Below are 25,137 nucleotides of genomic sequence, written 5' to 3' on the forward strand. Positions count from 1 at the left end.
ACTTTGGAATGTTAATTCTGTATTAAAAAAAAAAAGTATTATATTTATCAATAAATAAATGACATTCGTTGTATGTCAAGATGGATGGATGTAGTTGATATTGACGATTGGGTGATATACGCAAACAGGAAAACGTCTGCCGGGTTTTGCTAATATAATACTATTACTATAAACGTAGCAAGTGTTTAAACAAAACAATTTGTTAACAGAAACAAATTATAAATCGAAAACGATTTATGGGACGGCATACGCAAAGAGTGTAGTCGTTGATAAAACTCAAATATTTACAAGAAGTTTAATGCTTTCTCAGCTCAACTGACTTGCCATTCATAGTTCGAAAAACTAATTAGTGTAAAGTGCGTACGTTAATGAAATGTGATATGAAAATGTCAGCGGGCGTCTGGGATCTGATTGACTTGGTGCCCGTGAGGTGCCAGTGGATCGAAAGACTACGTCACTGCGGGAAGACTCTCCTGAGGAGACAAAGACGACTGATAAGAAGACTTAAAAAGGTAACCCTCGTTACGATTGTAAGTGGATTTAGACGCCGGTCGGCGAATACGACGATCTTTTGAGCTATTCTATGAAAATAAAAATAAAAAAACAATCTTGAAAACGATCTTGAAGTGATATTGACAATTATAATTATAACATTTAAAGTACCTATACAGGAATCAAAAAAGCGTATCCGTAAGTCGGTTTTTCACATCGCACGAGTTGTACGGAACTGAGTTCTTAGAGTGCAGCTATACTATATACGCTTTGAAAGAGAAATTAAAATAAATATATGTCAACTTTTGAAAGATGATTTCAATTTTGCAGACATGATTTTTTTCTATTTACGTTAGTAAGTTATTGAACGTAAAAACAATGTTTTAAGTTTGTGTTTATTATAGTATATGTATTATTATATATTTGTATACGGTAATTCTATTGTATATATATTAGTTTATTGTTTAAATAAGCCATGCACACTGGATTTAAAAAAAAATGTCATGTTCGTAATATATTTTTATTCGTTTACAATAAAATCAAATGTGTATATTAATATAATTTTATTTTTACTTTTTTATTGTGTAAGATTTTTCCTATACAAAAAAATTTACGCATTTACGCAGCAGGATGAAGTTTCAAAAATGTCACCGATTTACATTTAGAGGCCGTTCGACTACGTCACTTGTTGGTTCATTGACACGATTTGCTCTTAACAACAATCGTATGTTTCACGATCTATTGCAGTCTTCGAATTTAATGCTGGTCATACACGCAACTAAAAAAAAACAAGCAATAATATTGTTACAATGAAAATGTTACAATTTTTCTATTACTGCCTGTCGCTATTCTAAATTTAAAAAAAGTAGTGGTCATTACAAAAGATTTACTATATTATAAAAATATAAATAAGTAATCTTGTTTTTTTTTTTTTTACTTTTATCATTCATACACAAATGATCTTTAACAGTAAGCAATATAAAATTACAATGAAAATGTTACAATTCTGTGTTTTATGTTTAACTTTTACCCGTTGCTTTGTCTTTTTATTATAAATTTTTAAAAAAAGTCTTCATGATCAATATGTTTTTAAATTTCAAAAAACCAATCTACGATTTTTTGTCAACACCAGTTTTTTTTTTTTTTATTTCTGTCATAATCATACATTATATCTACGTAAATTAAGTTACTTAAAAATAATGAATACAAAAAAGTATTTAACCATTGCCTGTCGCTGAATAAGGCTCTACCATGGCATTATAAATTTTAAAAAAAATGTGCGTTGTAATTTTCTAGCCCCACTAAACGGTATTAATGTTTGAAACGAGTAAATAAATAAATATATATGTGTTTTATTTATAAAAACGTTTTCTTGAGTATATTCTAACAAGAATTAATTTTAGTTTTTTTTTATTCTGTTGCATATTTTCATTGAACCTGTTACAACAGTTGGCACAGTTACGAAACTTATATATTGCGTTTGTTAAACATGCCCAACGTTTGCCCTACATGACCATACCCATTGTGAAACAGTTCCCGAGGACTCATTGTCTTAAACATTTTAATGTCCATAATTCTGGAGTTTTTGATTAGTATCGCTAGAACGTCGACAGGAGGAACTAATACGTGTTGTGATTTATTTTAGGTAGTATCTGTGTTTTTTTTTTAATTTATCTCTCTTGCAACGATCGTTAATTTGAAATAATTTGAAATACAAATACATGAACATTGTTTTTTTTTTTTTTTAATTTATCTAACGATGTCTTTGTTTGTAAAATTTACAAATTATACTTTAGATATTTTGTTAATTAAATTTGACGTTTTTGATTATAAGATTTTTTTAATATCTCAATATAAAATTTATTTTTCATCTATGTGTTCTCAGATCTCAGTCAAATTTACAAACGACATTGTATAGGGATTCGTACATCCAATATAAGAAGTTCGTTCGTTATTAGTACTCTACTTTTTGATTGGAGGAAAAATGTTACAATATGGTATACGGAATTATATTATCCAATCACGAACGTGTATTATCAATAAATATGTTGTGATGTCGTTAGGATTGCGGATCAATACATAATTAAAAATAATATTTTCAAGTGAAACAAGTTAAAAAAACGACCATCGAAATATCTCTCTGATACGACTGCAACATTAATACATATATATATATATATATAGTCATAAAGTTTACGGGAAACCTAAATAAAATTCTAATTCTGTACGGAATCCTCTTAACTCAAGTTCGATCCGCAAATGAACGATTTTTAATTATCTATAAACAATACATTATGATAAATGACTCGATCACACTGATAGAGCAACAAACGAGTACTTTCGATCATCGGAAAATTTTAAACATTGAGGTTAATGGAATATCTAGATAGATAGGTACTTGCGTCAAACAATGCCGTTGGCTGTTTCGTCTAGCGAGTAATTAGCTGTTTGCTTCCGTTATGACAGTGACCTGGATAACGGTTTCCAGACGTCTTTTAGTTCGGAAACGCGATTGTTTCGTTTTCTAATTAGTGTATTGTTAGCCGAGTCGTTGAATTGACGACGTGTTCTTGAACTTGGCGTGTATTGAGTTAATCGACCTTCGTATGGAGCACCTCGTGATTTCCGATATATTTCGAAAATTATATATTAGCTGCGAATGAAAAATTTAAATTGTTAATTTGACCTAAAATCGTTTTGGAACAAGGTTTGGAACTACATGGTAATAGACGGCGCGTAACAGTTACATACATATATAAATTTTATGTCATACATTTTGGCGCATTAAGACAAAAATATGGTCGAACAGAGATCAGACGCACCGCGCACTACGCTGACGTCTCTGGTTAGTAGAGGATCCGAGTAAGACACGACCTTCACACGTCTATTTAATAAATGACAAGTATTCTATACCAAATTCGAATTTTTATTCGAAATCATATATTTCCAGTCAAGATATTATTAATTAAAAAAATGGAAAATTTTTTTTTTTTAAAACACTGCTCTAAAAATTTAATAAAGAAATTACGTACCAATCGAAAGTATGAAGATTTTTCCAGTCATAACTGTTGATTGGGCAGGTGTATAGGAAACTAATAATAATAATTTGAACTCTTCTATTTACTTAAAAAAAACGTTTGTGAAAATATTATATATAATTAAATTGCAAATACGGTGTTATGTGTCTGCGATGAATCTGTTTTGAATTCCGGTTTTCGAGTTTTAAGTGAAATATTGTTGTGAATGTTACGTGCGACACCGAGGTCTCAGCAACAATCCGGTGAAAAAGCCTCTGACGCCGTTGTTTTGATGATTTTGCCTAGAAATGCACAACATTTCAAAATCTGATTCCTCAACAATGAAGATCTCATTGATCTTCATAACATTAAGTGCACCGAGTTAGCGTCTAAGTAGGGTTATCATACCTGGTTTCTATTACAAGACGATATTTTTACACGTGTGCCTTCTAATTATTTGATTTTTTTTTTTAACCGTTTACGTAAAATGAAGAGGTTTTAATTAATTAATTATGCTGATTTTAATCCACTTCGAGGAAAAGGAGGTCATCAATCCGGATTGTCCCTCGATAGCTTCACTCATCCAAAATTGATTTCAATGATAATAATTTGTAGATCTATTTTATTATATTTGTTAGTTATAAAATGTGTTATGAAGTTAAAAATGTTACGTAATGTCTTTAAAGTCGTAGTTGTATCGAATTACAAGTAGGACAATATATTTTATTTAGTGAAAGTATTCAATCTTCGGCGTAACAGTAATATCGTTGTGAGTCACTCTGTTATTGGTTAGGGGAATATCCAACTTTATGCGGGTTTACAGAAACGCGGTATGGTTTAGTTTGGTACTCACAAATTATACCCTATAGTCTTAGATTCATTAAACCTGTGTTAATAAGTTACTACCTATATGTTTTACGCGTGATTATTATATATATCTATACATATAATAAAATTGGTATGTCTGTTTGAAATATTAAAATAATCGCATTTTTACTAAATGCATATGTATTATGTATTTATACACGGTACATATACCAAAATAACATTTTTCTCAAATTTGTGTCTGTCTGTTTCTTTCGACTAATCTCAGGAAAGGCTGGACCGATTTTCACTGGCAGATAGCTGATGTAATAAGGCGTAACTTAGACTACAACAATAACTTTTTTGTTTCAATTCAAACGCACACGAAGTAGCGGGCGCAGCTAGTTATTTATATAAACAAAATAACACAAAAGGAAGACCTAACGTATTCTCTACCGGGTTTCTCTTAGCCTACACTAAAGAAAAGAAAAAAAATAAGTTATTAAAAATAGTCGTATGATTGTGACATAAAAAATAAACTATATTCAATTAAATAAATACGTTTAGATTCTATCCACACAAATTTTTGAGTTACAATTGAAATAAATAAAAATCTATTTATTATACGCAAAAATTGACTTCTACGAAATGATGTAAATGAGTGTTGTTATTACTAATAACGTAAAAAATCGTAATTTCAAAGTCAATCTTGACTATGAAATAGACACGAATAAACTCAACAAATTTAAAATATATCATATTATTTATTGATATGCTATATTGATTATTATTAATGTCCAAGGTACGTAATAGCGTAATGTTTTTTTTTTTTGGAACTATTAAATAAAACAAGTTATTTCACAATCTTGTCAGAATGTTACGATTCCACGTGTGTTTGTACAAGAGGTACATGTAAAAATTACCTCGTGGGTATTATACGGCTGTAAGGCTGCTAAAATTCAAAGCCAATCAAAATTCATAGGGATTTCCGTTCAAGCAATTCTCAGTCACACAGTTTTGGAAGCTGGCTGTGTTTACATGGTTTGGAAAGTAAGTGAAGTCGTTGCGACTGCGCCTGAACTCTTTTCTATTATGTGAGATTGCGGCCTCTTGAATTATGACGTTTGCGCACACATAGACACACGATAAGAGGTCGCTCGCAGTCGTGCTTGAGAGTGTCCGCCGTGGACCGACATCGTAACATATCGGAAACTTAAATATTTATACATATTGCACGTGTAAAAATATATATAGCTGTTTTGAATGGATTTATTGTTAGAATGTCCAGTTTCGATAGACCGGAGTGTATATGTGTTGCAACCGTTACGCCACAACACGGCTAGCGCACCGAACGACCGCTGTTACATTACCGATTTCACTTTTAAACATCTATCGATGTGTCATTAGTTTTGTTAATATAACTGCGGGTTTTTTTTGTCGACTAATGTGTATCAAATAATAAATATTCATTAATCTGTTTTTTTTTTATTATTTCATATATAGACGTATCGGCCATTTGATAGTAAGCAGTCACCACTGCCTATGGATATTGGTACTGGATTTTTTTTATCATTCCTCGTATCAACAATAAGCCACCACCCTTGGGAACTCAGATGTTATGTCCCGTATGAGTGTAGTTACACTAGCTCACTCACCCTTCAAACCGGCACACAACAACTGAGTATTGATGGTTTACGAGATAAGCTTGCACAACGCCTTACCACCAAAGAAAATACTACCAAGTCTATTAAGAGATGTAGCTATAACCTCAAACTCCAATAGTATATTAGGTTGAAGGATGAGCGAGCCTTAAGGAATAGTTGATATTAACAGTGTCAATATCTAATCAAGTGGCCAGAACTTACCATACGCTGATACATTTGCGTATCTGTGGGGTGTAACGTCCTCTAAGTTTCGCAAAATCACTAACGCGCATAAACATTTTTTGTTTATTTTAATCTTTTTTTATATTATTACTTTTCCAATTTTCAAGAGTTTAGGTATAGTTTAGCTTGTGCGTTGTAAAGTTGCACAACATTTTGACGTTGATAGCGCTTAATTAGTTTTCAGCGTATGTATCCAAATAAATTAAAATCCGTGAATTTGAAAAGAATTGTAGTGGAGGCAATCCAGACACACAAACACAGTTATAAAAATGTTGTCCTTTTGTTCATTACAAATGTTGTTTCTAAAGGTTATCCAGGCTTAATGCCGAACCGAAAGGAACCGCTGTCTATCTGTTTCATTAATAAGAAGCAAACTTAAACCCCTCAAGGACGGACATGGCTACTTTTTACCCTATGATGGATGATGTTGGGAAGGAGATGAGTGTTAGTTCTTAAAGCGTTATCGTCACATAATAAATTCCAAGCAGATAAAGCCGCGGGTTAATCTAATGTCATTCATTATAAAGTAAGACGCAAATTTTTGAAATATATATTCTCAATATTATAAAATAATTGACAAAAATATTTTTATTTAACAGAATCTAATCTAATCATTTATTATAATGTATACAGCTGGAATCACTGAGCACGCACACTATCACGAGTTACATTGTACTTATATAAAGCAATATGAGTTACAGATACTTATGTGCGTTCTACTCACACACGAATCTAAAATTTGGCCTGTTTCTTTTGTTGCAATTGAAGCGCAACACTCTGTCTAGACGAATGAATAAAATCAAAGCGTAATTGTATTTATTAATATTAATGGGCAGCAAAGAAACATGTTCGCGCAACATCTCATTTATACGTATTTTTCGTAAACAAAGTTTGATTGTGTTTTGTTTTAAAAAAAAAATATTAACTTGTTTTTAATTAATTATTATATATATTAGTTCTTGAGTCGTTAACCATTCAATGTCTAAGAATTGCGGTGGAGGTGAGAGCCGAGCTCAGGTCTAAAGTAAGGCAAGTGAGACAGATCTGCGATAATCTTCCCTTTGAATCACCTTTACAGCTCACACGTACTAATTTATTAGTTAAACGTTCCGTTTCCGCTTTTTAATGGTTTTATTTTTTTTTACTTTTAATTTCACCGTTAGTAGTTTCAGTTAGCGGTTAATGAACTCGAAGGGTCAAGGTTCTGGGAGCGGGCATGCGTTGCTACCGGATAGTGTTATCATTTTTAACGTTGGCGACGTTTGGTAACGTGTTACACGATGCATATCTCGTAGTTTCTAGGTAGCAGTTGCGATAGTGTTGCGGTTTACCGATTCGGAAAGTCCATCGATGAAATTGGTACAAGTAATAACTTTAATACGCTTGGAACGTTTCCAAATTGTAATGGTTATTACGGTATTTTTTTTTGGGTTGATGACTTTTATGGGTTTTTACATTTTCGAAATAGAAATATTTCGAATAACATTATTTAAATTAAACCCAAAATAGCTGGCATTTGTTTTTTTTTTTTTTAACAATAGAACTCATTTGTTCCAGATGTACCTACACAGTTGGCGCTCTGATGAGCTAAGCATGTTAGTGGGTGCTAAGACGACGGGAGCGACGCCGCTTGTCATTGCCTGCAGGAACGGCCACTACGATGTCGCGGAATATCTTATAGAGCGTTGTAAAGCGGACATCGAACAGCCCGGATCAGGTAATTCTTTTTTTATATATGGCAGAAATACAATTCGATTTTCAAAAATTCAAAAGATAACATGAAATATTATTATAAACTAGCAATGACCGTTTGAATTTGACAAAAAGTTATTGTTGTAGCCTCCTTAGTTACTCCTTATTGCTTCGGCTATCTGCCAGTGAAAGTCCCGTCAAAATCGGTCCAGCCATTCCAGATAACAAGAATAAACAAACAGATAGACGAGAATTGTAAAAAAAATCTGTTATTTTGGTACATGTACTGTGTATTAATATTACAAAACAAAGCGGTTATTTTAATATTACAAAGACACTCCAATTTTATTATATGTATAGGTCTTTTCTTGTTTTAATAATGAGTAAATTAAAATATTACTACATATATGTATGGTATTATATTATAGAGATTAGAATAGGGTTGGGTTATTTTTTTACTAATACTATTTATTATTTTTACCACATAAGAACATGCTAAAATATAATTTATATAGAACGAAGCAGGCCGCTCGACGTAACCTCATCAGCGAGACCATGTAGATCACACAATCGGTACCACTGACAATGTCGATTCAAATTCTAATAATATGAAAAATCTTCTACTCGAATCTTTAACTTTTTGTCTGTCTAATTCAAATCGATGTCTAAACGGGCGTACGATCTAATAATCGAAATTATATGCTACCGTCGTATCATGATGGTTTATAGATCGTCCGTTCGACTAATTTATTTATGCGTTGAATGTTCTTTGAAATAAATGCATTACAAGTACCAATTATGTCAACGTTGAGAGTTGAGATGTAACTGTCGGTCCGGCTTTTTAAACGAACGCTGCCAAAATATGACGGATACCAGTCGTACGAAAAATATACAATTCTGCATATCATCTATCACTAGGTCCGCAACTGTGCACATCCAGCTGTTGTACATATAAAAAAAACAATATCGGTTCTAGTTGCTCGCCGGTTCTTCTCGTACATAGTAGAAATAAAGAATTTGTTTTTTTGCTTTTGGAGTGCATCATAACTACTACGATACCAATATACATAAAACTTATACCGGAAGATGCAGCACGTTTTGTAGTAGGTTATATAATGTTACTTGTACGTCATAAATAATTATAAAACGATAAGTTAAATGTATTTCATAGCTTTACCTGTTTTAATTTTAACTATTGACGTGACAACCGTAGTTCCGATTATTCTTGCACGGCTTCCTACTCAATATGTGTTGAAAAGACGGGGAAATAAAGTTCGTCTTCTATACATACTAAAATATATATATATAATGAAATTGGAGTGTATATTACAAACAATATTAAAATAACCGCTTTTTACTAAATGCATATGTATGTATACAGGATACATATATCAAAATATTTTTATAATTTTTTTCAACTTTTGACTATCTGTCTGTTTTTTTCGGCTAATCTCTGGAACCAAAATATTTTTTTTTTTTCAATTCTCGTCTATCTGTTTGTTTGTTCTTATTATCTGGAATGGCTGAACCGGATTTTGGCGAGACCTTCACTAGCAAATAGCCGATGTAATAAGGAGTAACTTAGGCCACAACAAAAACTTTTTGAATAGTTCTTTACGTAATAAACGAATAGGCAATATAGTCTAATTATAATTTTAAATTAACCTTTCCTTCCCGATTGGCAGCTGAATGAACGGACGGAGCGTATTTTCTCGGAGATCGTTGTTGTAATTGTTTTTAACGTCCGCATTCACTTTCCCATTGCGTCAACGTATTGGCCCGATGCCAGGCTACCTGCGTTTTAAATTTACCTACGCCGATAAATATATATTCTCTTTGTAATTTGTTTTTTTCTCTAATCAGTACAGATTCTTTTGTAACATTACATTACATTAACAGCCTGTAAATTTCCCACTGCTGGGCTAAGTCCTCCACTTCCTTCGAGGAGAAGGTATTGAGCATATTCCACCACGCTGAAGCGATGCTGGTTGGTGGAATAAATATGTGGCAGAATTTCGTTGAAATTAGACACATGCAGGTTTCCTTACGATGTTTTCCTTCAGCGCCGAGCACGAGATGAATTATAAACACAGATTAAGCACATGAAAATTCAGTGGTGCTTGCCTGGTTGTGAATCCGAAATCATCATTGAATGAATGAATCGTTGAAGATGCACGTGTTCTAACCACTATTGCCCACTAACACTTTTGTAAACAATCTCAAAATTAATCTTTTCTGACAGGTCTGTAAATAATTCTTTCTCGTGTATTAAATGCTCATGTTAAATAGCTTGTTAAGGATAGATTGTATTTTTGGTCATGTTTATAATTCGTGTACAGTTGGCATCATTAAACATCAAAACTGTTCGTTCGGTGTATAATAAATTCGAGTAATGCTATTAGTCGTTAAATGGTACTTATGTTACGTTATATTATACGTTTTATTTCGAGACATAATCAATTTCTATGCCAAATTTTATTGGGTTCGGTTGATTGAGTGTAATTGAAATACGAACAAACTTTCACATATTTAATTTAAAATGCATTAAGATATTTAGTTATTGATGTCGTATAAGCTTTTTTTTAAATATACGGATAATCCTTTTAATTCCCTATTGATGTCCACAGTCACTAGCTTCACCTATAGTTATACTTGTTTTTGCCTAAACCGCGGCTTAATCCGCTCGTTGTTTGGTTTACATAGAGTAAACAATTGTTTTTTTTTCTGTATTCCTGACAATGTGTATGTATAATTCTATCATAATCGGTTGAATAATTACGACGTAGAAGCGTTACAATCGAACTGACTTTCGAATTTATAAAATTAATTAGGGCGAATTAAAGTTAGTGCGTAATTAAAAATGTTGTTTTTTTTTTCTAGTAACATTCGACGGTGAGACAATAGAGGGCGCTCCCCCACTTTGGTGTGCGGCCGCGGCGGGACACCTCCCGCTAGTGCGGTTGCTGGTTCGCGCTGGCGCGAATGTCAACTCCACGACGCGCACGCACAGCACGCCGCTCCGAGCAGCATGCTTTGACGGACACTTTGTTATTGTTAAGTTCCTAGTTGAGAATGGCGCAGGTAAGCGAAGTATTATAAGTCGTTTATATTTATATAATAAATCTTTATTAGTTTCAAAAGACTTGATTTAAATTACAATAAATATCTCCCCAAATACAAACAAATTGGGTTTTCTTTAATATGAATATAATGAGGAAACAGCTTTCTTAAGAAAAAGATTACCTTTAAAATGATCTAAATACAGTTACACCTAAAAGTAAATAAACACGCAAGAACACTCTTTACTTTATGCTATTGGTTACAAGTTTCGACGAAAAGAGACAAGAGATAACACCTTACTCTAATTGATGTTGATAAATCAGCTGTCTTTAGCTTCATATAAAGTCTTATATATTAATAATGTAATAATGGCAAAAGACACTGTTAATGACCAACAGCCAAGCGAAAGCCTCTCCTCTTCTTGAGGATTAGGATTCCTTCACTGCTGAAAAATTATTGTGGCGTTGCTGGCGGGAACCCGCAGTTGTCGATTCAGAATGTCAAGTTCTAGCCATTGGGATTTATTTAATAATTAAGTTTATAGTATTTATCAATACTTTACTTAGTAATTGCTTTATTTCTTTCAGACATAGAAATAGCGAATCGACACGGCCACACGTGTCTCATGATAGCTTGTTATAAGGGCCATATTCACATAGCGAAGTATCTTCTCTCCCTGAACGCCGATGTTAATAGAAAGAGCGTGAAAGGCAACACAGCCTTACACGACTGCGCCGAGAGCGGATCTCTACATATACTTAAAATGCTCTTAGGTCACGGTGCAACAATGGATGTCGATTCTTATGGTGAGATTTACTAAGTTATTAAATTAATGAATCGATAAACTTTGAAGTTTTTTCGCGATGCTATAGAAATATAAACGTACAGTCATGTTATAAAGTATTATAAAAAAAATACATCAATAATTCTATAAAAAAAAATTGTATATAAAATTCGAGCCAATAACAATCCGTATTATACAAAATTACTCACCCTTAGAAGACGGATTTTTCATCAAATTTTAATTTGTCTAAGCGGGAACACTTTCAAACAATAAAGATTTTTTTAAATCAATTAAAAATAATACACCGAATTGATAACCTCCTTCTTTTTTGAAGTCGGTTAAAAATATAGACGGAGAATACGTATGTGGAGATTTGTTTATTTAAGAAAAATAATAATGAAAATAAAATGACACGACACAATTAAAATAAATAAACGGAATGATAATCAAATACAAATAAAGCATTTATATATACATACATATGCGTTTAAAGACAAAACACACTATAGTTCTACAATTATTTCGATTCCATTTGGCAAATATCTGAAGGGTAAAGTACGATAAGCAAATACGTTCCATAAATAGGAAACCGTCATTTGCTAGCCTTTGTTCCAAGGTGATAATATTTGGGATCGGCGTATCGTGTCTTGCAAGAAAGAAGATTTCGGCACATCACGGCCGACTACTTGATGGAAATTCTTTATACGGCGTTTATGACACCGACGGCCTTAGATTAAAGTGCATGTATTCATCTTTTTCGGAATCCCCAGCGCATAATCGGACCGCGTTTTGCAGATATGTTTCAATCCACAAAAACATTAAAACCAATGTCATGAATTGTCTGACTTTCTGATACGCTTGCACGGCTAAACCAATGTTGATTAATTATTTTTTTTTATGGTATCGGTAGGCGGACGAGCAAATGAGCCACCTGATGATTTGTGGTCACCACCGCCCATAGACAAACGCGCTGTAAGAAATATTAACCATTCCTTACATCACCAATGCGCCACCAACCTTGGGAACTAAGATATTATGCCCCTTATGCCTGTAGTTACACTAATTCACTCACCATTCAAACCGGAACACAACAATACTGAGTACTGCCGTTTGGCGGTAGAATATCCGATAAATGGGTGGTACCCACTCACACGGGCTTGCAAAAAGCCCTACCTCCAATTTCTTACAAAGTACCTTGAACCTCAAGAACGAACTACTTTTTTTGCCCTTCATGGTTGTAGATAAGGTGTTCTATGCAAGTTCTTGAAGGATTTTTGTCTCGAAGAGAATTTCACGCGGGCGTATTCGTGGGTTCAGCTAGTCCATATATTTAGTTTATTATCTGTGGGTTGGAATATTTTTGCACAACACGGTCCGTTTGCTATGATATTGTTTTTAATTCTTCTCCTTTTATAAATTAATATATACGTTAAAATTTACATAATACTTCCTAAAGATTATAGAAAATATGTAATTTATGTTTGTTGTTTTAGGCATGACTCCTTTACTAGCGGCATCTGTAACCGGTCACACGCACATAGTGGAACACCTCATCAATGCAGAACACGGACTAGTGTCGAGACAGCAACGCATCGATGCGTTGGAGTTGTTAGGCGCGACGTATGTCGACAAAAGACGCGATATGGTCGGTGCGCTTGCGCTATGGAAACGCGCGATGGATGACAGGTATTATATTATAGTTAAGGCTGTTTATAAAACCATGTATCCGATGTAGTGATGTACATGCGACGCGTTGCAAGTAGGTTCTTACAAGCATATTGAATCGTTATCTATACTATTATTATAAACGTGAAAGTAACTGTCCAAACCACTGAGCCGATTTCGATGAAGTTTGGTATGAAGCTACCTTGAACCACAAGTACGGTTAAAGGCTTTTTTAATGGCTTACACCCGACGATCAACCTCTTGAAGGCGATCAAAGCCGCAGATGAATATTGTCAAATATAATGATCCATAATCATACATATTAAAAAGAAAAATTGACAGTTGACATGCAACAGCAGCCGTACTACCAAATAATATACAAATGTATTTTTTTTATTACAGATTTCCAACAGACGACAGTGAACCAATACACAAGCCAAAAGACATTCCTCGAATAGAGGCGTATGACTACGCGGTGGAACCTAGCAACGCGCAACAATTAGAAGAACTGCTAGCCGACCCGGATGCCATGAGAATGCAAGCCCTCGTCATCAGAGAAAGGATATTAGGTATTGAAATGTGTTAGTTAGTGTCGGGAGTTAGTTTGGTAATACAAATTTCAGGAGTCATGACCATTTGCTCCGTAAAGTAAATGTCCCACTGCTAGGCTAAGGCCTGCTCTAAAAGGTTTGGAGCTTATTCCACCATGCTGGTCTAATGCGGGTTAGGTGGATACATATGTGATAGAAACTTTTTAAATAAGATACATTCAGGTTTTCTCATGATGTTTCACTTCACCATCAAGCACATGCAAATTCAGTGGTGCTTATCTGGGTTTGAACCTGCATCATGGGTTAAGAAGCACGCGTTCCAACAATTGGGACATCTCGGCTCCAACGGGAGGCGAGAACTGAGATATCTGATTTGTATATTGGGAATCCATTTAAGGCTACAGATTCCATCCACACTGATTCTCGACACAATGTACATGCATACATGCTCGCATGCAAGAAGAGTCTTGGGTGGTACCGACCGAGTAGCACTTATCTAAAAGATACCACATATTTATTAGATACTTCATTCGGGTAGCAATAGCGATGATACGTCTTTCCATCGGCCAGGGCCGGCGCACCCCGACACGTCGTACTACGTGCGCTACCGCGGCGCCGTGTACGCGGACGCGGGCCGCTTCGCGCGCTGCCGCCAGCTGTGGCACCACGCGCTCGACATGCAGCGCGCCGTGCTGCCGCCGCTGTCGCCGCTCACGCAGTCCAGTCTCTACAGCTTCGCCGAGCTCTTCTCCTACATGCTGGCCGAGCGCGCGCGCCCGCCGCTCAGAGGTCGGTCCGCCGCACGCGCACGCGCACACGCACACGCACACGCACACGCACACGCACACAGAGACACGCGGGGTGGACTCGATATTTGAACCTTATCGGCTCGACAAGCCGATAGCTAGCAGCTAGCTAGCAAAGTTGTAAAGGCAGTCTACAAACATCGGCTGTTAAATTATAAATTCAGTGATAACTAGGAACTCTACAACTATGCCAGTAACGACTATCTAATTGACAGCTTTCGATATGAAGTAGTTTGTGAGGTATATATATATATATTATGTATATATACGTGAAGCAAAAACTGACGGAAGAGTATGAAATTTCGTCACGGTAGCATGCGAAAGCGATCCTGTAGCGCCCGGCGAAAAGTCGGAGAGGGTACCGCTGGTTTTTTTAATGGGTATTCCGGTATATTAGAGCGCACTTGGCGTCTTGGGCACCGGTAAGTCCCACATCCCCAAGTATATGACGAGTGGTTGATACCTACCCAGACGGGCTAGCACAAAGCTCTACAACAAGTAAATTATTCTGCACTTAGCAACTGAATAGAAGCCAACACTTCTTTTGTCAACTGTCGATTCCTTAAATTACTTTGCTAACCTTACTTTATCAAACTAACATTATTTATTTGTTTTCAATGTAATATCTGTGAGGTAGATACATGAATTTATGTTTGAAATAAGACTCGGTACGCTATTTGTAACAAATTCGTAAAATTCACTTGAATTTATTTTTCAGGTCGCATCGTTCCACCAGTGACGTTCGAAGACATAGACCCAGTATTCAGGAAAGCATTATCAGAAATAGAGAGAGGGATGGCGTTACTTGAATCAAAACTAAGTATCGATAGAGAAAACACATTGACGACACTACAGAGGGTGCTCGTTATATCGCTCCATTTGGCGTCGCTAATGGCGAAGCTGCTCGAGGAACCAGAGTGCACGGAGGAAGTTTCCAAGATGATCCATAAGGCTGTCTACTCACTTGTCAAGTTAGATATTAAGGTTAGTTTTATTTTGAATCAATATTTCTGTTGGTTGATTTCAATTACGATTACCGTTCTCTAGAATGAATAGCCAACTGTCCAGGACATATAGTGCACAAATATGAGAATAAAGATAAGTGCACTCTCTATTTCCTATATATTATTTTGATTAGATGGGAAGTTAATTCAGGCCTTTATATTTAGGCCTCTAGGCCTTTATATACCTATTTTGATTTTATGTTATTCATAAATTCATTTTTTTTGTTTTTATCTGTATTTTAAACTTCGAATCTGCGTTACAAGCCAGCTAGTAAAAGTCACTTAACATGAATTATAGTTTACTTAATTCGACTATACTAATATGAATACGTTACAGTTGACTGCCTCGTTGGGTTTACTTGCTCGATGTAGGCTGGCAAATTCTAAGATTTTCGATTCGAGCTCCCAAGTCAGTCAGTCCAAGGGGAGATGAAAAGTTATTCGGTTTTTCTGTTTAAACAGTAACAGTCCGATGTGAAGGTTGGAAGTGTGTACACTGCCGTGCCTCGGAATACACATAAATCCTGCGACGGAACTCTTCCCGGTCGTGTCGGAGTATACTCAAAGGGTGTCGAGAGATATTTGCTTATAATGTCTGTTTTTTTCTATTTCGATTCATATAGCCCAACAAAAAATTTCAGAGAAATTTTATTTTTATTTTACTAAATGACCAAGTTTTTTTTTATTCAGATCATATTTTTTAGTAATAACGAGACGAAAGTTTTTTTACTTACCTACCCCACCCCCCTACTTAGAACCCCATATTCTCCCTATGCTACACACATAGGGACTAGAGACACTGCCACTGCCGGCACGAGGTGGCTTCGAAGGTAGCACGGTTCATGGCATGGCATGGCTCGGCAGGTGCGGCAGGGGCGCTCGGCGCTGCACGCGGCGTGCTCGGCGGAGGGCGGGCGCGCGCGCGGCGCGTGGGGCGAGGCGGCGTGCCCCGCGCTCGTGGCGCTCATGCTGCGCCTCGGCGCCGACACGCACGCGCGCGACGCCGACGGGAACACGCCGCTGCACCTCATCTGCAAGGTCGGTCCCGCCCGTCACCTGTGTCCGCCTCGATTAACGCGACAGACGTGGTAGCTTCGTTCCCACACTTGTGGTGCATGGAGATCTAAGTGATGATTACAATATTTTACGGCGACAATGTCTATGGGCGGTGGTGACCTCTTACCGTTGTCCCGGTCGCCTGCCATTTAATATCAACAAAAATTTCGACTCTTCATACTTCAGATTGCCGCTTACGTATTGACGTTTTTCCTATTCAACATCCATTAATCTTTCGTCTGTACCAATTCTTAGTGTGCATCCAGACACGAGCGGACTATTATTCGCTCTAAATTATGTTAGTGATGTTATGACCTTTTGAAGTAGAGCACTGTAATGGCGTCAACTAGTGAACGTCTCTACTTGAAGTCTTGCTCGGGAAATGTATTAAGGAGTAAAATGGTGTATATAAGAATTATGTTCCTTATCAATTGTTTCTGAAACGCTAGTCATAAACGCACCTTTTAAGCATTTGACAACTTTTTATAGGTTCTTGTTTAGTTAGTATTATTTTTTGAAGATAGATAACCATATTTTCTTTTTCATTAGGTTTTATCTATATATTCTAACTATTTATAACCTATAGACAAATATTCTCAAACGAATAGTCATGCATACTGACACGACAATTCATAATCGACGCTATACGCACAGAATCAAGCACCGGAGCAAACTGAATATTTTTGCCAAGAATGTCTACAGTTAATAGTTCGTCTGATGTGATTGCACTAGATTATCGTTCGTTAAATGTGCGTGTAACGTCCTTCCTGAGGGTGTCTCTTAAGAGACCGCGTCTCGGTTCAGGATTTGGCTAATGGGGCCAACTTAGCATAAAACGTATCCTTCACTTTTTAAATCCAAGGGATAATTGTAAATGTTATTATTCCATTCCAGCTGAACCCGTGTCCCGGGGAAGTGGTACGAGAACTCCTATCCTACGGAGCACACATCGACACGGTCAACTACGAAGGGGAAACGCCCGAGGAAATCCTCAAAGCGTCCCAACAGAGCCTCGCTGCCATAGTGAATCCGTTGAAATTCACGACATTAAAATGCCTCGCAGCGCGCACGGTGAAGAACTATAGACTGCCTTATAGACATGTCGTACCACAGTGTTTGCATTCGACTATCATTACTCATTGAAATTGCTCTGTGTTTCGCCTACTCTGTGCATTGCGTTGCATTATTGTGTCAAGTTGAAACTTTCGTCACTTAGTGTCTAGTTGTCTATGTTACAGGACTCATCTTCGCGATGTGTTCTAGACGCCATTCATATAGACTATATTAATAGATGCTTAGATCGAGAAACGTATGTCGAATAATAAAATTTATTTTTTCACCAGACTTATCAATTAAATTGGACACTCGTTTTTATAGTGAATCCGCGTAGTTAAAGTTTACTCGTTTTTTGCCGTTGCAATTTTTAGATATAGACGGCCATTTGATGTTACTATTTGAATTAAGAACTGCTTGACAGCTGTCAGACTGACGGATCTCATAACTGTCTATGACGTGTAGTTTTTATCTGTATTAGGGCTTCAACCATTTATTTCGGAAAATCTCGTTCAACGTGTAATTTGAACTTGGAAACTTAAAAAATATGCTATATTGAATATTTCAGTTGTATTTGGTGTTAAAGTAAATGTTAAGATAATTCTGTCTTGTTAACATTTAGAGTTCGAACACAGCCTTTGGAACACAAAATAGCCTTCTTGTAGAACTTGTCTTGTTTGCACATATTGTACTAAATATATACACATTGTTTTGTATGGTGTTTCTATGAACAATATAATTTAATTTTCTTTTAAAATAGTTTTTATATGTATTTACAAAACAGACATTATTTGAATATTAAAGCAAAATTGTGATGTGACAGTTTATCCAAACGAAACATCACCTTGAACCTTACACAAAAAATATTTCATTTTAATATATATTAACTTATCTATATTTTATATAATACATTAAGGCAGCTTCAAAAATTATAGTAATTATAATATAAAAAATAAATGAACAACTTAGTTCAAAGACATCTTTATGAAAGATTGTAGTTTAGGCTTTAGCAATAAATAATTGAGCCTTTTGATATATATTCCCCTTAGTGTGACATTAATTATATTAAAATCATGTCGAATTTATTAAGAAGGATACACTGTTGTTTGTTTAAATTCGATTTTCACAAACGTCAGAATATTTCAAAAATTATTCATGTAAAAAGGTTACATATTCAAATAATTGTTTTATATAATATTAAATAAAAAATCTAATGATATTTTCATTATATCTTCGTTTGATGAAAAATATTATTACAATTAATTCATAATTGAAAAAAGAAAGAAATATATTGACTGTTCTATAAATTAATATTTTATTATGTGTGTTTAAATTTACCTGTATATAGTATGTAGAATAATTATGTATGAATATTTGTTTACCCTTGATAATGTCATTGGTTTGAAATTATCCCACATCTTTAAACTAGTTCGTGAAACGCTGATCAGTCAGATTAACTAAAGTCATTTTAATCTGAATGGTCATTGGTATGACATAAGTGATATTACTTTAAATATATAGAATGAAATTTAAGATAAAAATGCAATTAGAGTCCGTTTTTCTTTTTTAAATAATATTTTTCACCCTAAATTTTGTGCTATTTTAATGTATAAAATATCAAATAAATGTGTCACGTAAACCAAAAACGCACCAAAATAAAACGTCCGAAGTATTAAAATCAGCAAATGACTTAACAATTATGCCTTAATGTTTAATCGTCAACCTTCAAAGAAAGAAGGTTCTATTGTTCGACTATGTATATTTTTATGTATGATGAATTTTTTCACCAAATATATATGTGTAAAAATGTTGACACCTAAAGTAATATAAGTTTTATTTTATCATATAAATGTTAACCTATTATGTTGTTATGTTGTCACATTACCGTGTCATAACTCATATGATGTTTACGATCTGTAATCTCTATTTTTCTGTTTAGCGAAACCCGACAATATAATCATGTTATTTATCAGGATTCTTGTATAATTCTTGGAATTCAAACAAAACACATAAAGAAATAATAAATGTCAATCAAATGTGTTAAATTTGTAAGAATAAAGAGAATATAATTTTCCAGTCTCTGGTAAAATTTCTGTGATGGTAATGCAAATAGGGGTCTTTGGTCCATTGGTCCAGTACAGCGTGTCAAGAGAATTGCATAAACTTTTTTATTTAAGATTTTATCATTTATAATAATAGCATGGTATTAACTAGTCTTTTATTTAGGGCAACCGTGATATATTTTTTTATACCAATTAATTAATCTTCATAGCATGTTACTCTGTACCACAGAGTAAAAAAGCACTCTGCCTGTTACACAGTACATAAGTTTGGTGTGTTTAAATTGCATTTTTATTTACATGTATCGCGTGTGAAATATATTATATTTTTTTTCAACTGTTGTATGCTTATGTACGGTGTGAGTGGAGACATTTCTTGGAGAAATTTATCACTGTAAAAACGTAGTATTTAAGTAGGTAGATTATAAAAAACTAAAAGATAAATTACTGTGTATATTATGACAAAATGGATTATCAGAACTGAATTATAACAACAAAAATGTTTAGTATAGTTTTGTAATTATCAAAAGCAGTTTGTTAATGTGCGTATTGTCTCATAGTATATTTTGAATTGGTAGTACTGCGTGATTATGTACTAGTTATTTTTGAAATTAAATAAATTGCTTAATAATTTTGTTTTTTTTTTCATGATCATGTCTTTAAATGTCATTTCTATGTATTTTTCCACGGGTTAAGAATAAAACAATGCTTGTGTATAGATCCTATATCTTATTCTGAGAATGTTTGCCATCCTTACTGCTAGATTTTAATGCCAGCATCGTACGTCTGATGATAGGAGCAACTTTGACCTTGGATCGATATAACACTGGTTGGTATTATAAAATATTTATAGTATTCTTTTTTTTAGCATTAGCAGCCCGTAAATGTCCCACTGCTGGGATAAAGGCCTCCTCTCCTTTGAGGAGGTTTGGAGCATATTCCACCACGCTGCTCCAATGCGGGTTGGCGGAATACACATGTGGCAGAATTTCGTTGAAATTAGACACATGAAGGTTTCCTCACGATGTTTTCCTTCACCGCCGAGCACGAGATGAATTATAAACACAAATTAAGCACATGAAATTTCAGTGGTGCCTGCCTGGGTTTGAACCCGAAATCATCGGTTAAGATGCACGCGTTCTAACCACTGGGCCATCTCGACTCGTATTCTTTTTGGATTCTTAAAAAATGTTTTGAATATCAGCGAAGTGGTTTTTGGAACTTGGAAAATAAAATTAGAGTTGATACCATAAAAATATATAAATCAAGAATTATTTTTAGTACGAATCGTATGGAATAAGAAAATCTCAGGTTTGTTTATCTTTACTTTTCCTGATTTTATAATACTGTATCTAAATACAGATCGTTACATAGGCGCGATTTTAGTTAGCCGTTCTCAAGTTGGCTCCTGCGACGTCCGTACATTTTTATTAAGCAATACGAGTTAGAAATAGCACTTGATTTTATAGTCGCAAGTTTTCTGGGTTCTGAATATATGATATGGTTATGGACATGTGTCGTATGCGAGTTGTCTGCGTTGATAGAGACAGATAAATAGCAATGCAGTATAAACTAAGCTCATAAAGGAAGTTATATAAGCCCATCACTGACACATCATTGATACCAAATTTACATAGAAAGTATTTAATTAAACAGCCATGTAACACCTATGTCTCGGTGATCTGAGATTATATTGATGGTATGATGTATTATATTTTTAATCTTGTGATGAATATTTGGTAATAGTAGTAAATTTTCTCATGGGTATAATAGGGATCAACTTCGACTTAAATATGCTACTGAATAAACATTTTTTGGGGCAAAATACATATGTATCGTGGAAAATGTGATTCTTTCAAAAATATCTCTGCTTTATACAGTATAACAAGTACGGATATGTTACCATGAGATTACAAACATCGTTAGATTACAATCTATTTCGTAAGTTTGTAAACTGTCGAAATATTGTGAACCGAGAAATATGATTGCAATCTATCTATACTTCGATATAGCGAAAAATAATGCGTTAAATTAATTAATCTTACGGTGACAGATGTAACTAGCTTAATACCTAATATCACAAGTTTAAATTTATTTTGTGAAATATGTGAAACTAAATAACTAAGAAAGTTAACGATTTTTAACCTTTAAACCATACAAAGTAATTTTTTTTTATAAATCAGATTTACTATTTAAGTCTTTTAGTTTGTACCACTCTCAAGTGACAAGCCTTATAATGTCACAAAAATCACTACATTACAAATAAGTACCGCTCAATTTAATAGATGGCATTACAAACATTCATAATATTTTAGGCTTACAGTTCATTAATCAATAACATAAATAGATTACTGTTAATTTAAAAATAATTAATAAAAGATCATTTGTGACTAACACTCGACCTTATTTATTAATAGGATAAGTGATCAAATTATAGGAGTTCAATTATAGGAGTTATTTCTTTCACACAAATGTATCTAATAAAAAATCATAAAATATGTATTTATTTTATTTTTAATATAATACTATCAATATCAAGTAAATAATAATACACAAGTAATAATACACAAGTAATAATACATTCAGAAAAAAATTCAAGAATTTGTTCAATTCACTGTGAATATTTGTTTTAAAATTGCTGGTGCTGATTGAAGGAAATCATTTAAATCCTGAACTGTAGCACCGGGAAAATAAAGCCAAAGCTTTTTCACAGTAGAAAGATTATCCATAAATTCTTTAGCCATTTGTACTCCCTGGGGATTCTTTATTTTTGCCATTTTAACAACTGGCTCCAAAGTTATTTTCTTTAAATGGAGTTTTCTCAAAGCACACAACAGTGGGTAATAACCAAACTGTTCATAGAAATGCTCGGACCCAGATACAGATGATAAGAACAGGCAACATTTTATTTTATTTTTATTGTACCATGTAAGCCCTAAAGCGATTGCTTCACTAGATGCAAGGGCCGGGAATTTTGATCGGTTATCAAATGCATAGGCTGCCACCAACCCACTGAGTCTGTTCAATGTGAATTCATAATTTTCAATGATCACCTTAGGTCCAGTCTTTCTTATTAATAGTGGTTTGCTGCAAAATATATTATATTTTATCATTTATATTGTGTATAAACATTATTCTGGTGGGACTAGCTACATACCAGTAACAATCTATATAATAAAAATGTTCACATTTTTTTTTAACAAGCATTATTGACATCATTTAACGCTATCATGATTTATACAGTAAATATTTTTAATTGTTATTTGTACATAGTTAGGGACTTAATGCTAATAATTCTTATGTAAATAAAATAGTAGAATTAATATTTATATATGAATCTGTATGTCAATTTCAAATTACCTACTAGTAACACACAGTGCCTATAATTATCAATTTGTAGTAATAAAATTGTCATACTTACATATATTCTATAAAATACAAAAAAATAAATATTATACAGTCATTTCGGGTAACTTTGAATTTGAGTGCAACTTTAAATGAAATGAAATACTGTTTAATAATTTTTTTCTAAGCATTTTTTGGAATTTTCCCTCCTTGAATGCGTAAAATGGAACGACCAATAATATGTTTACAAGTAGACCAATAAGTAAGACCAATAATATGGTAAAAAAAAAAATTATGTCAGATTTATATAACAGAAATATATAGCAGCTTATAAGATGATATATGACAGCTTATACATTTATTATCGTATTAAATGTGTCTAACACAGCAAAAATCTACCTTAAAGATATAAAAATAAGGTTTTTCGTCTCCAAAAATTTATGATTCAAAGTTACCCAAAATTCGTGATAATTTGGAACGCCTATTGGAGATTAATTTTTCGGAAGTTAAACATTCTTTTTTATGATTTTTTCTATTGTGTGTGATAAACAAGCTAATGAGAACACTAATTAAACCATAAAATTGCTGTGTACACATACAACTCTTTCTGATAAATATAAAATAACTCACAAAAAGTATTCAATGTTACCCTAATTGACTGTATTTAATTTATTATAAATTCTAATAAATTAGGTGTAGTTGGGTTCATAATAATCATATTACTTACTTTTTTTCAAGAAACATTCCATCGATTTTAATTACTTCGCCTGGTGCGGTATCTTTTAACGATGCACGCAATTCATAGCCTTTAACCAATATAGCATCTATGTTTTCGCTGTGACGTAAAAAATCTGCATCTTTATAAACTGCGTAAAACACTTGGCCAGAGAAAATTTGGTAAATTTCAACCTTTTTTGACGAAAATTTGAACTTACTCATTTTTTTTTGTTCTTTGTGCTGTAAAATTAAACAATAATATCATTGACAAAGTGCAAAATTTTAATTTATTTAATTTTATACTAAACAATACTTGATCGAACCTCACTCTTCACTGTTTTTATACTGGTTCACTTTATTTTTTATATGTAAATCAAGATGTAATCGACTATATATAAACAATGCCTAATGAGTTGGGTTGTTAATTTGTTATTGTTACTAATGACTAAAGAATATGGCGCTTGGTAGTAAAATTACAGACGGGACTTCCCAGTTCTCAGTTACTTTGGATTTCATGTTGCCAGACATTTTAAATTGGCGGTCGTTATTACGATGATTAAATAAAAAGTCGTATGGCTATTTATAATAAATAGTAGGTTCATGTTTATCAATAATAACCTTTATATTATTTATTGATTTGGTTTTGGTTTTTGTCATTTGCGAAAATGTATGATTCATGTACGGTTTTTTATTTAGAACTTAAAAACATCATACGTTTAAGAAAACGTATGATTACGACTTAAATCGTACATATGGCAGCACTGCAAATTGCAACATACAGTCAGAAACCTCGGAAAAATATATGCATTATACACCGACCAATCAGAAACTAAGCGATACCAACATTAGAAAACTTAAATAATATTAATGGCCAATGGGTCAACGAGAGTCTGGCGATGGCGTTTTCTTTTTCACCAGTACAATAACGCACCCAAAAATATTTAAATTTGTAATGAATTAATTGCCGCGTCTCAGTTGCTTTCATTTTTAAGCTTGTGTGCGTGTAACTACGTATGCGCGTATAAGCACACTACTACAGTCAAATTAAGATATAAAGAATCGTGATGGTATTACATTATTTCGTATATATATTCTATGATTTTTATTTTCAATAGCACAGAAAATAGAATGACATAGGAATCGTA

The 25,137-nt window shown here is 33.8% G+C and overlaps 2 protein-coding genes across 4 annotated transcripts in view; one reads left to right on the top strand and one right to left on the bottom strand.

Annotated features, from left to right (window-relative positions):
- LOC125067941 (protein fem-1 homolog CG6966) overlaps positions 1 to 19,859 on the top strand; it is a 76,085-nt gene extending 56,226 nt beyond the window's left edge. For 2 of the 3 annotated variants that reach the window (XM_047676858.1, XM_047676859.1), the window contains exons 2-10: positions 7,757 to 7,916; positions 10,772 to 10,972; positions 11,539 to 11,757; positions 13,229 to 13,421; positions 13,803 to 13,969; positions 14,522 to 14,740; positions 15,476 to 15,741; positions 16,626 to 16,799; positions 17,712 to 19,859. In XM_047676858.1, coding sequence (XP_047532814.1) covers positions 7,757 to 7,916; positions 10,772 to 10,972; positions 11,539 to 11,757; positions 13,229 to 13,421; positions 13,803 to 13,969; positions 14,522 to 14,740; positions 15,476 to 15,741; positions 16,626 to 16,799; positions 17,712 to 17,960 — 1,848 coding nt within the window. In that variant the 3' untranslated portion in view covers positions 17,961 to 19,859. Of the gene's footprint in view, positions 1 to 227; positions 513 to 7,756; positions 7,917 to 10,771; positions 10,973 to 11,538; positions 11,758 to 13,228; positions 13,422 to 13,802; positions 13,970 to 14,521; positions 14,741 to 15,475; positions 15,742 to 16,625; positions 16,800 to 17,711 lie in introns of those variants that run through there. The other variant, XM_047676856.1, reaches the window with a different exon arrangement.
- A 2,626-nt stretch (positions 19,860 to 22,485) lies between these two features.
- LOC125067942 lies at positions 22,486 to 24,472 on the bottom strand. Its single transcript, XM_047676860.1, has 3 exons — positions 24,316 to 24,472; positions 24,003 to 24,232; positions 22,486 to 23,017 (listed from the first exon to the last, which is right to left on the bottom strand). The coding sequence occupies exons 2-3, from the start codon at positions 24,212 to 24,214 to the stop codon at positions 22,537 to 22,539; spliced, it is 693 nt and encodes a 230-aa protein (XP_047532816.1). The 5' UTR covers positions 24,215 to 24,232; positions 24,316 to 24,472; the 3' UTR covers positions 22,486 to 22,536.
- Positions 24,473 to 25,137: the final 665 nt, after the last annotated feature.

Source organism: Vanessa atalanta, chromosome 12 (assembly GCF_905147765.1).
Source record: "Vanessa atalanta chromosome 12, ilVanAtal1.2, whole genome shotgun sequence".
NCBI lineage: Eukaryota > Metazoa > Arthropoda > Insecta > Lepidoptera > Nymphalidae > Vanessa > Vanessa atalanta.